This window comes from Muntiacus reevesi, chromosome 3, assembly GCF_963930625.1.
Source record: "Muntiacus reevesi chromosome 3, mMunRee1.1, whole genome shotgun sequence".
Classification (NCBI taxonomy): domain Eukaryota; kingdom Metazoa; phylum Chordata; class Mammalia; order Artiodactyla; family Cervidae; genus Muntiacus; species Muntiacus reevesi.
In genome coordinates, this window is record NC_089251.1 from 10,644,076 (window position 1) to 10,657,055 (window position 12,980).

At 52.6% G+C, this 12,980-nt stretch overlaps 1 protein-coding gene across 1 annotated transcript in view; it reads right to left on the minus strand.

Annotated features, from left to right (window-relative positions):
- Window positions 1-381: 381 nt before the first annotated feature.
- OLFML2A (olfactomedin like 2A) overlaps window positions 382-12,980 on the minus strand; it is a 28,746-nt gene continuing 16,147 nt past the window's right edge. Inside the window, exons 4-8 of the mRNA XM_065928469.1 lie at window positions 11,434-11,643; window positions 9,127-9,373; window positions 6,777-6,995; window positions 5,521-5,706; window positions 382-4,634 (exon numbers count right to left, since the gene is read on the minus strand). Of these exons, the coding sequence (XP_065784541.1) occupies window positions 4,030-4,634; window positions 5,521-5,706; window positions 6,777-6,995; window positions 9,127-9,373; window positions 11,434-11,643 (1,467 nt within the window). The 3' untranslated portion in view covers window positions 382-4,029. The remainder of the gene's footprint in view (window positions 4,635-5,520; window positions 5,707-6,776; window positions 6,996-9,126; window positions 9,374-11,433; window positions 11,644-12,980) is intronic.

Sequence of the window (12,980 nt, forward strand, 5' to 3'; positions counted from 1 at the left end):
CAGTTAGTGATGCTCAAGGCCCCCTCCGCGATTCCACATACTGTCTTTTCCCAGGAAAACAATTCTTTTTGTTCTTACCTTCCCTTCAGCCCCATGTCCCCTGATCTGGGATGCTCTCTCTTTGCAGCTGAAGGTGGGGCTTGCAAGGTGGTGTCTGTACCTTTGGGAATGGCTTGTTTCTCCTCTACCCTGGGAGGGGCCTGGTTTTCAGCCTGACTTGGGTTCTTGTGACTTAGTTCATTTTTCAGATCAGTTTCTAGCAACAAGGCCAATTCTTATAACAAACCAAGTATTGTTTAAAAGTTATGAAATGTCTGTGTTATGGTAAGGATGCAGATCATAACATTGAATCAAGACTTCTAAATCAAACTTTTGATCATGTATTTATTTTGGTTTCATCCACCTTGGTGCAAAAAAAGATACTGTGGCAATTTACAAAAATAGATAAAATACAATACAATAAAGAGATCAGGGTAAAGGTAAAAGCAGAAAGCTAGAATGAAGCCAGAGTCCAGTAGGAGACTCAGTACAATGAGTGTTAAAGATAATCTCAAGTTCAACTTTAAGCTTTCCAGTAGCCAAAGCAAAGAAGAACACTGACTGGTTACAAAATTCTTAACAATAGTTAGTTTTGGGCTTTGGTGTAAAAACAGACCTGGTTCAACTCTTGACTCTACTTCTTGTTAGATTCGTGACCCTGAGCAGGTTGCTTAACCTATTTGAACTTGAGGTTCATCCCCTGTAATGGGGAAAAGTAATGCCAACCGTGGGGTTCCCGGGTGGATTAGTGATACTGTAGATAAAGGTGCCTTCTAGCTCTAGGAGGGTACTGCTTGGGCCCTCAGCTGCCCTGTGTCCTCACTGAACTGCAAGTCTTCAGTCATAAAAAGGAGTTGACATCTGTCCCCTCTGACAGTCCCTACCCTGCCCATATGTGAAGCCTGTGAGAAGCACAGATGGATTCGAACCTAGGACTTCCCAACTCTTACCCAGGGCTCCCTGATAACCATCCTGGGCTGTGTCCTCCTGTCACCAGAATGGTTTCCAATGCTGTCAAGGAGGAAAAGATGCTTTAGAACAGACCGGCTTTCAAAAGCCCTCAAGTCATTCCCAGGAAACCCCATCCCACCTCCTAGCCTTACCTTTAGGGCTGCCTCCCAAGGCAGAGGCCGCCTTCTTTCTCCCCAGACAGAGCAAATTAAATATTAAGGCCTAGAATTCTCTCACGAGGAATCAAAGGTAGCAGTCAAAGCCCCTTCCTGTATCATATTGTTCAGAAACACCAGAGATGGCTTTCTTTGCCTTCACAGCTGAGGTCGGCAGGAAAAGCTGTCTCTCCCCTTCTTTAAGTACCTGCCATCAAACAGTAAATCCCACAACAAAAGCTCTTCCCTGCCTCCCATCACCAATAGGACAAAATCCAATTGTCTTAGAATTTCCTTTCCTCTCCTTTATATTCAACTTCGTTCCAAATGTGATTGGAGGGAGTCGCTCTTTGGTTTGGCATTCAAGGCTCTTTACGAGCAGACCCCAACCTCCTTCTTGGGTCTCCTATGCAGATGCAATTCATGACTTGGCTACACTGGTTAAAAGAAACGAGCACCAATTCTGGAGCTGCTGCGAGAGAGATACACAATTGACAAGAAACACATACTAACCAGCCGTGAAAACCTGACTCTGCTACAGAGTAAACTGCTTGTTTGGGTAAGTCCCTTCACCTCAGTTTTCCCGTCCGTAAAATGGGCACACACAGAGTATATACCTTCCACTGTTGTGAAGATGCACATGACTCTCTTAGCCTACTGTTGATGTTCACATTATATTACCTGATTTGGAAACCTGGCTTTCCACTTAACTTCTCTGGGTGCCAGTCTGACTACCTGTAAAATGAGGAAAATAACTGTACCTACAATGTAACCCACATACAAGGACCCGAAAGCAGAAGGGGATAAGTGAATATCTAAAGGCTGCCACCAGCATCCTGTCCCCAAGAAAACCATTTTGCTTGTCCTTTTTCAAAATCAGTCCATTCTAACTTTCCCTTTTCTAAGACTAATGGGAAAAGAGGAGCCTGTACACTTCTCACATGGTTGGGCTGTGATATCACAAAGCACTGAGTCTTCTAAGACCCACACCCAGGGCCAAGGGAAGTGCTGGGACTTGCAGCCCCCAAAGAGTCTGTATGCGCAGCCCTTGGAGTTCTGCTGGGTGGGGGCGCCTGGATGAGTCCGCTACTATGAGTCAGGCCTGGCTCGGCTGGGCGTCATCATTCCCCTTTATTTCGGGGGTGAGTTACAGCTTAAACAAAATAACGTCACCTGACAATGTCTGAAAGAAGTGTATTCTGCACAAAATGCATTTCCTTACACTCCAGGGTATGCAGCTGAATTTCCCAATGTGGCAGCTGGGTGTTCACACAGACAGACACCTGGGAGTGGGCACGGGGACTGAAGGAAAGAGCAGGGTCCGGGGTTGTGTCGAGATCAGCTGTGAACACCCCTTAAACGTGCTGGGATGGCTTGGGTGCTGGGTGGTCTATGGCCTAGCAGCCTCCAAGCCTGGAGAATAAAGGATATGGACAAAACCGTTCTGGAGGGAGGTCAGCTGTGTCCCATTCCCAGAGTGGCCCTGAGCCCTTCTCCTTTGTTGATGCAAGAAATCAGGCTGGAGAACTTCTTCCAGCTCTAAAAATGTTGTTCAAAGCAGACAGGGACAGACCTGGAGGTCTGATCCTCTGGGCTGCTCAGGACTGAGGCTCAGGGATGCCCATCTGTGCATTTTCAGCCCCAAGTTGGACTCCGGGCACCCTGGCCTCAATATCTCCTAAACCAGGAAAAGTCTGACCCACAGACCCCTTTCTCCTTCCCTCCCAGCTTCCACCCCCTGGGTCTTCCCTGCCACCAGAAGGTCCAAAACCTCCTCTGTGCTGGCTGCCCAGATCTCAGCCTCCCCCCAGCCTCCCAGGCCAGCCCATCTAAAGACCAGGTTAGGACTGCCAAGGAAGAGGAAACCTGTTTCATCCTGGTACTGCTCAGCCTCAGGCTTAGGGTCTTGTTCATGGCAGACCTGGAGTATCCCTGAGTGCACATTGGTTGTGGGTTCAAAGGCCCAGAGAGAAAGGACAAGGTGGACCCCAGGCCCAAAGGCTCTGGGAGGTAACGGGGAGAGGTCACACAGCCTGGGTATGTGGCTGGAGCCAGCACTTCTGGGTAGAGAGGGAGCCCCAGGGCCTGGCCCAGTTCCCCACTCTGGTAGAGTTGTGCTGGCAGGCAGCTGCCTGTAGCCTTCTCAGCTGCTGCCTCAGAAACAAATGACGGCACTGATGAAGAATAAGAGAAAATAAAAATGAGTACAGAGGGAGGGGGTCTTGGAATGGGGGCTGGTATTTTTTTCTCAGGGTGTGGTTTCTGCTCAGTGGCTGGGTGACTGTGAAGGTTTGGAATGTGGTCGGACAGCGGGTGGGGATGGGGGGCTGGCCAAAGGCAAGGAACAAGGGCATTAGCCAAAGGGCCCAAAGCCCCTGGGCCACCAGCAGCTCAGTCAGAACAGGGGCCTGGGATGGCATGCAGAGCCGGCCTCCACCCAACACTCGTGTGTTGATCCCAAAGGTTTCAAGTAGCCCCTGGGAAGGGAGACAGACTTGAGAGGACAAGAAAAACCAGGGGAGAGGGAAGAGGGTTGGAGGCAGGGGAGAGCATGGTCAGGTCTCATCTGTAAAGTGGGCTAGCCTGATCCAGATGGAGGCCTCAGTCTGCTCATCTGTTGAATGGGCTTAACTGCCTCTACCTCCAAGGGTGTCAAGATTAAGCCTGTTAGTGCACATGAAGCTCTTGACAGTACTCTGCAGGTGGAAGCAATTATTACTCCACTGGGTGCTAAGGAAGGTTGATCCTTGCTAAGCCACCCGCCTAGCACGTAGCCCTGGGCCTGGCCCCCAATAAATGTTTGCTAAGGGAGTGTCTTGCAGGAGTCGCTGTGGGGAGCCCCCATGCCCAGGGCCACTCCTCTCCTGTGAGGCCAGGTTCCCACTCAGACCACGAAGTGGAGGGTGTAGGTGAGCTGGTGGCCATTGTCCCAGGCGTAGAGCACCCGCTCCTTGGGGTTGTAGTCGATCTGGGTGGTGTAGGCGTGCTCATTGAGGAAGGGCAGTTGCAGGCGGGCATCCGTGCCCGTGTGCGTATCGAAGGCATAGGCCACGTGGCCCTCCCGCTGGTTGTACGTGTCCACAGCATACAGGATGCCGCACACCAGGAAGCAGTTCCCGTACGAGTTCCGCCGCAGCCGCGTCTTCCACGTGGTCTCGCGCTGCACGGACAGGTCGCCGGGGTCCAGGCGGCTCAGCACGATCACCTCGGACTGCGCCTCGTCACGGTCATCCACGGCGGGGTAAATGACCCACAGGCCGCTCTCGTCCACGGCGAAGTCAATGTCCGAGTGGCCGCGCCACTTCCAGGGTGTGGTGTCCTCGTATACCACGTCTGGCAGCAGCGCCCAGGAGGCCACGAAGCGCTGCCGCAGGTCATACTTGATGATGTTCTTGGTGAAGGCGCGGTTGTAGTAGAAGGCGCCCTGGTACACCACGTGGCCCGTGCCGATCCAATTGTAGGGCAGCTTGTACATGTTACTCCAGCGGCCTGCGTGCAGGGGGCGGATGGTCACACCAGAGCCTCTGGGAAAAACCCTCAGCTCAGCCCAGGAACCAGCAAACAATGGAAACGGAGTGAGCCGTGGGCCTGGAGCTGGGCCAGTTATCTCTCCCCATCAAGACATTATCCCATTTGCCAGGGAGTAAATGCGGGCTCAGAGGGTTCAAGGTTACCAGTTGTGGGACAGCATAGGCCAGGCTGATACCAGGGGATTTGCCCATGCCCTTCTTGCTGCCTAGACTGCCATTTCCCATCCTGTCTGCCTGGGGAATGCCTCAGCATCATATCCTTCGGGAAGTCTTCCCTGGTCTCTAGGCTGGGCTCCCACAGCCCCAAGGCCTCCCTCTAGCACTATATCCAAGTTGTTTCTTTAAGCTTTTGCCACACACATCAGATTGTGCATTTCTGGAGAGCAGGTCATGTCTAACTGACCCTTTCCCCGCATCATGTTCCAGATGTGATAACAAAATTTCTGCCCTTCCCTGTCCAGACCTAAAGCTCCTGTAAGCCCTGGGGCTCTGCTAACCTTTGAGACAGAGTGATAACCCCCCACCTCGTGGAGTTATGGAGATACCATGAGTTGATACACACAGGTGGTTAGCACATAATAAGCACTCAGCGAGTGCTGCAAACAAGATGGACGTGGTCTTGCCCTCATGAGTGTCATTTACTGTCAAGGGTAACAGGACTCAGAGTGTCCACTTAGGGGGTGCCCCCAGACTCCCCTTCTTGGGGTGGCTGACCATTCAGAGCTAGGTCAGGCTGGGGAAGCCTGGACCACAGGAAACCAGAAGGCAAACAAGGGACATGTCTCCAGGGGAGCCCTCCCTAGGCTCCCCAGACCTGCCCCCTTCCCCTCTCAGGGGCCCCCCACCTTGCTTGAAGTTCTCCAGGTTGCGGAATTCCACCAGGCTGTTTCCATAGTAGTAATTGGTGACATAGATCCTGTCATCCCTGGCCGCGGGGTCCTTCATCCAGGCTCCCTCATGGCGCCCATAGCTGTGCTGTCTCACAGGGGGGTCCACGGCCCGGAGGGTGCCCTCACAGTTCGCCTCTCTGCCTGTGGGGAGCGAGGGGTGCGGCATTTGATACACACACCCACAGGCCCTGAGCCAAAGCAACAGTCCTGGGAACGTTATCTGGGTCAATCTTAAATCCCCTCTGAGATTTTGTTTGTAGCCTTATTATTATTATTTTTTTCTTTCTTCATAATCAAAGCAATGTCTCCTCATTGTAGAAAACAGAATATTCAGAAAAGGAAAAGGTAGAAAATAAAAATCATTCAAAATTCTGTTATTCAAAGAAATTTTTAAACATGTTGTATTTCCTTCCTTTTCTTATTTTCTCTGCATGTATAGTCATGCAGAAATACTTAAAAAGCACCATCATTCTTCTGAATATACAGTTTTATGTATCCTGTTTTTTCCCTCCACTGAGCAATCTCTCACATCATTAAATGACCTTTTAATGATGTGATTTCAAGGTTCCACCAGACCGCCAGACAGCTGTGCCACTGAATTAATTTAACCAGTCCACTCAGCGTTAGACTTTGAGATTATTTTTAGTTTTCTGACATTAGAAATAGGCCGCAAGGAAACCAGTTAAGCTGTAGCTGCTATCCACATATCTGATGGATCATTTAGGAAAGATTCCTAGAAGTGGAATTCACATGGACCAAAGTAGGGAATGGTTTTAAGGCTTGTCATCAAAGGCAGCCAAGATGCCCTCCAGAAGGATGGGCTCAGTGACTTAATTAGGAAGATTTCTACCTAAGACATAAGCCAAAACTACAAACATGGACATAAAAAACAGGGCCAGAGACTGGACAGAAGAAATCCAGAAGTAAAAATAGTTGCTGGATTTGATGATAGGATTCTAGGTGATGTTTTAAGAGGAATTTATTGAGAACACTATCTGTTTCCCTGTAAATGTGGTCAGGCTTTTCCTACAAAGATCAGATAGCCAACATTTTAGACTTTCCAGACCACATATTTCTGTTCCATTTTTTTTTTTAAATAACCCTTAAAATATGTAAAAACTATTCTTAGCTCAAGGGCTGTACAAAAGCATGCTGCAGGTTGTTTTTGGCCTACGGGCAGGAGTTTGCTGACCCCTGTGAGGGTTACTCACCTTGACTGGGGACTTCTGGGCGTGGAGGTGGCTCGGTGAGCAGGGGCCTGGTGGTGGGGGTGGGGGTGGGATCCGAAGCAGGGGTGCCAGGGGCCAAGTCTGCTCCCTCAGGGGCCGGGGGCGCAGCGTCCTCACGCTCTGCCGAGTTGGGCTCGGGTGGCCGGCCCTCCACCCTGGGCGGCAGCTGCTCCAGCCAGGAAGTGCCCCTGAGGGCGTTGTCTGTGAAGAGAAGACCCCATGTTCACATCGAGCAGCACCCACCGCTGCCCGGGATCCTCCCCAGGCCCACCGGGCTGCCAGTGCTGGGGCCATGGAGGAGAGGAGGGGGTGGCCCCTGAGGAGTGAAAAGCCTTGAAAAGTGGGAAGTGGGGAGGGCTTCATGGTCAGCAGACTGGCTGTAAGCCCCTCGGGTGAGTAGCCTCAGCCAAGTCCCCTGCCTCGGTGGGCCTCAGCGTCCCCTTCTATGAAATGAGAGTCGTGAGGTCTACAATATCAAGCTGTTGTATTGATTAGAGAAAAATGTATATGAGACATTTGCACAGATCCTGGCAAATAATGAGGTGCCGGACCTGAAATCCCTTTCCCTCCTAAAGAAACACTTTGTACCAATGTTTTCTTTTCCTGGATCCAATTTCAGGAGGCAGAAACCCCTGCTCCCATATTACAGACATTGTCTTTGTCTGGAACCACCCTCTAGTTTCTCTCATCCAGGAACTGACACCGCAGGTAGGGCAGGGCAGGCGTGGCCAGCTTCTCATCCCCTCTGGACCCCAGGTCTCTGTCCCCTTGTTCATCTCCTAAGTCCCATCTCTCAGCTTGCTTACCCTACCTTCTTCTTCCACCCCTGCTGGCACGGGCTGTACTGACAGGGACTTCTTCAGCTCCATAGAACTGGTTGGGAGCATCTCCGGGTCATCCCTGACCCATGCTCCCCTGGGTTGGAATGGTTGGGGTCTGGGCAGGGAAAGCAGTAAGACTCAGGGCACAGAGCAGGGGACAAAAATTCTTCAGCTTCTGGGTTGCAGTCCCACTAACTTGCTGCGAAACCTGGAGGTGGTCACATCACCTCTCTGAGCTCGTTTCCTCTCCGGGATCAAGTGCGAAAGCACGTGTTTAAGGATTCAAACCTATGATATCAGAAACAAAGGAATTGTGCTGTCCTTACTGCAGTGGTAGGGCCCCCAGAGATGTACTGAGGCTCGTGTGACTTCTACCTTGTCTCTTCCTGCTGGGCTTCCTCTTTGCACGGGGTGTAGCCAGGCCCCACCGGGGAGCAGCCCTTGGAATCTCTAGGGTATGAAGGCACACCCTCTGGTCATCGGGTCTCATTGGGGCCCAACCTTGGCACCCAGCCAGGGCAGGGCTTGTTCCCACAGGCCTCACTGGCAGAGTCAGATGCCTGCAGCTGTTCATGGGCAGGGCCCTGGCCAGGGGTCAGCGGCTCTACACGGTGGCCAGGCTGAACTGGCAGGACTCAGAGCTGGCAGCTGGCACCAGGAGCTGGGAGAAGAGGCCCCTGAGATCTGAGAGACCAAGAATTGAGGGGCTCTTGGGAGACTGGTCCCTCACAGTTCCACTCCTGGCCCCCTTGGGCATGGGCTAGGCAGGACAGCCTCAGTGGAGGAGGTGATCAGCGGGACCCAGAAAGGGGAAGCAGGCTGGGGACACCCCTCAGGGACATCAGAGGAGAGCAGGCATCTGGGGAGGAGCTCAGAGGGAGGATCACACCAGTGGGGATGGCCCAGAAATCTGGGAACTCTTGGAACTTTCGTCTCTTGTTTTTCAATTAATTATTTCATTGCACTTCACCGTGATCTGGTAGGGAGCTGTAAGAAAGAGACAAGAGTCTGTGGGCTCTTCTTTGGGGGGAAGAGAGTGGGATGTGCTGGAGAGGCCATTCACTCCAATGCCAGTCTGGGCATGGGGCCTGCCGCAGAGGCCCTGGGACTCTTCCCAGAACCCTGGCCTGGCCCCTGCGTTCTCCCGCCCCACCAGAGGCAGCTGCTTGGTTACGCGTGTGCTTTCCCCACTAGACTAGGGGCTTCATGTTAGGAGGAATGTCTGGAAGGTACAGCACACACATAGTGAACCTTCAGCAAATCTTTCAATGAAGGAGGAAAAGTCCAGTGAGAATGGAGACAGCTAGATATACTGCAGGGGGGCTTCACATTGATTTTGTCATTTCATCCCCACCCAACAACCCCAGGAGGGGGATTTATCCCATTGTGTGGATGAGCAAAGGGCACCGACCTGTAAACCCCGGAGCTGAGATCTGGGGCAGTCTGCAGAAGAGATCCTGGGTCCCTGTAGGGCCCCTACTCCCCAAGGTTCCAATCTTCTTCCAACTCACCAGCCATGGCCTCGGTCGTGTCCTTCCTGCCCGCCTTGTAGTAGGTGATGCCTCGGATCACAGCCTGCTGCTGGGCCAGGGCGCGGGGCTTGGCTGTGGGCTGGGGGAATCTGCCTTTGCCCTCCTTCTTCAGCCTCTCCACCTTCAGCAGCTTCTCCTTAGGAGGTTTTGAGAGGCCCTTGTCAACAAAGCTCTTCTGCACGCTGCCATATTTGTTGTTGTCTTTGCCTTTCCCTCCAGCTGTGTCCTGGGGGAGAAGGGGAGTCTCAGACTTGGAGGGTGGTAGAAGGGATGTTTCAGCGGGTCAGGGAGGCTCAGCCTGTGGGGGCTGGTGGTGGTCAGGTGGCTCCAGGCCCTGCGTCCCAGGTGCTCATGAATTCACAGCTCCCCTCCCATAGTGGTGACATCCATGACCAGGGTGTGCCTTGGTTTCCCCATTCAGCTCTCTAGTTCCCCGGTAGGCTTGAAACCCAGCCTGATAGGTTAGATTCCTGTTAGATTCCCAATTCCTGTTCACTCTGCCTGGGGGGTAGACTGCAATGGTCAGCTCCCCGGGGAGGTCAGCTTCCCACCCATCCCTCTCACTCATTGGTCTTTGTGCGTGAGCAGCAAGAGGTTCTCAGGCCCTCCTGACCAATTCATCTCAGTGTGCCTGGAATTTTCCCAGTTAGCGCTGAAAGTCCCGTATCCTGGGAAACCCTTCAGTCCTGGGCAGACTGGGATGGTTGGTCACCAGGGCATTGACCTTAGGGCATGCTGTTTCTAACATTTTGAGAATTTCGTTATTATGGCTTCCTTATAATTGCATCTGATGCTGGCTTGGCACGCGAACACAGGGCCTGTGACATCACCCATTGTTAGGCAGGATCTCCAAGAGATACAGCAAGGACGAAATCTAGACCTTCTGTGCCACTGCCCCAGCAGGACTCATTCTGGCTCTGGAACTGGCACAGAATGAGCAGGAAGCCAGCTCAGGGCCGAGGCTCCGGGCTTCCTCCCTGCTTTATCAGCATCTAGGTGGTCCTTGCTGCAGACACAGATGGTCCCACCATCAAAATGTCAGCACGGGAGGCCGAGGGGTGGAGAGGAAGAGCGCGGGCTTGGCTGTCACGCAGGCCCAGGCTCCATCAAGGCCGCCTTCTCTGAGTGACCCTGCTCTATGCTTCCTCATCTGCCAAACCGGCAACGAGCATCCGTCCTCACAGGTCATGTGGGCTTCGCTGAGACAATGTCTGTGAAGAAGTCAGCTGCCCTCTTCCCCCACTCACCAGAAAACAAGGCCACTGTGGGAGCGGTGGGGGCTGTGTCCTGCACGTGGTGACTGATCAAAGGACGAATGGAACTAAAGTCTAGTCTGTGTTCCATCTTCCAAGGCACACGTCCTGGTGTGTGTCGGTCAAAGGAAGGAACCTTCGAATAATTTATCCACCCAAAGAGGACCCTCCTTTTTTTTTTTTTTTAAACTTGTTTTGGTTGCCCTGGATCTTCGTTGCTGTGCAAGGACTTAGCAGTTGCTATCCTCGAGCTTAGTTGCAGTATATGGGATCTTAGTTCCCCAGCCAGGGATGCAACCTGAGCTCACTGCATTGGGAACTCAGAGTCTTATCCACTGGACCAGCAGTAAGGTCCCTCCCTCTTCTAATTTATTTGAATTAGAAGAATTAGTCTTTTCTGCAATCTGTCTGGCTAGAGGGCCTTTTTCAAATTTGCCCAAAGGTGTGTTATATGTCATGGATTGCTCTGCCTGGTGACAAAAGCAGTGCCTTTGCTCGCTTTGGGAGCTGAGTTTGAAGATGGAAGGATGGGTGTTTGCTGCAGGAGGTCTCCGCACCATGAATCAGTGGTTTGCACGAAGAAGTGGTATTAGTTGGCTCAGGTCTCGGAGGCATTGCCCACATACATCCCCTGCCCCCCACCCCCCACCCCCGGCAGAACTGATGCAGCCAGGGGCCCAGCCATAGCAGGTGAGGTTACAAGTGGTTGTGTGGCAGGTGACCTGGTTCCCCCAGGACCAGGCAGGGAGGGTCATCTCTGCAACCTTGTCCCTGCTGGTTTGGAACCAGGAGTGAGAATACTGCCAAACACCTGGAGCCCCATGTCTGCTCCCAGCTCACCTGTGTTGACTGCTAATTGCGCACCAGGCACCCCCTCACCCCCACCCTGCCAGGGACTCTCCCACTGGGCCAGCTCTCAGCCCCAACCCACGACCCCAAACCCCCAACCCAGCTGGCCCGCAGGGCCGAGGTCCCGGCACACTGTGCTCCCAGCCCACCCACCTCAGGCCCCATCACCAGAGCCTGGCGTCACCTGAGCCTTGCTGCCGGCGCCGGGGGCCGGGGCGGCGGCGGGTGCCGCGGCCGCGTCCTTCTGCAGCAGCTGGAGGCCCAGGCTGGCGAGCTCCTTCTTGATGCTCATCATGATGGCTGAGTGGTTCTCGTAGTGCTTCAGCTGCTCGCTGAAGTGGCGCATGCTCTCCCTCACCACCTCGTTCTCCCGGCTCAGGTTGGCCTTGATGCTCTGTGGGGGCGGGACTCGAGGTCTTTCCAGTCTCCGGGCTGTCTCCCACCCTGGGGCACACCCCAGCTTCTGCCATCAGGCTTTGCCAACCCAGTCTCCCGAGCAGGGCCCAGGGGAATGGGTGGGGCGGCACCCAAGAGCAGGGGTGAAATAATGCATGCTGCTCGGAGACCCTGTGGTTATTAATTTTAATTTAAAAATTGCATGAATGAACAAATAGAAAATATGTTCATACTACTAAGTTAAAGGATACAAATGGATAGAGAAATCTATGTCTCCCATCCACCTGTTTCTGGGTTAACTGTGATGGCGTTCTTTCTTTTTTCTTTTGTTTTTCTTGGCCACGCTGCATGGCTTGCAGGATCTTGCTTCAGACACTGAACCCCCATCAGACACTGAACCCTGGCAGGGATCGAAGCCCTTGGCAGTGGAAGCTCAGCGTCCTAACTGGACTGCGAGGGAATTCCTCTTCTTCCTCCCTCCCTCCTTTCTTCCCGTTCTGCCTTCGTTTCCACTTTGCTTTCTCCCTTGAGTCTACTTTGGGGACTCTTGCACATCTGTGTATATAATGCTCCTTACATCTTCTACTGACCACACAGTCTGCCAATGCCTGGATGGACCAAAATGTATTTAGCCAGTCCCTTGTGGATCCACCTTTTAAGTTGTTACCCATCTTTTGCTACTTTAAAATTACCTTTTACATTCACAAGTAATACATAAATATCCCCTTTTGATAAAATAAACATAAACTCATTGGGGTTTTGCTATGGCCTCTGATCCCTTCCTAGTCTCCAAGTCTCCAACTTTTCTCCTGGGTCTGGTTGGCTCCACCCTCAGCACCAAGCCCCATCTTCACCCCTACTCTGCTTCTCCTGCCCTGCCTCACTGTCTGCCTCCTGCTGCGGACATTGCCTGGCTTTAGCAGCCCCTAGCCCCACAGGCTTCCCTGGTTTTTCAGATGGTAAAAAATCTGCCTGCAATGCAGGAGACCCAGGTTCCATCCCTGGCTTGGGAAGATCCCCCGGAGAAGGGAATGGCAAACCCACTTAAGTATTCTTGTCTTGAGAAGTCCATGGACAGAGGAGCCTGGTGGGCTACAGTCCACGGGGTCACAAAGAGTCAGACACGACTGAGTGACTAACAGACACACACAGAGCCCCACTCCCACCTGGGTCACAGGGAAGACAGAAGGCAAACCATTAAGGCAGCTTTCTCAACCTCAGCACTATCGCCATTTGTGTGCTGTGGGACTGTCCTGCATTGTAGGATGTCTAGCAGCATCCCCAACCACTGCCCACTAGAACCAACAGCATCTGCCACCCACTCCCCCAAATTGT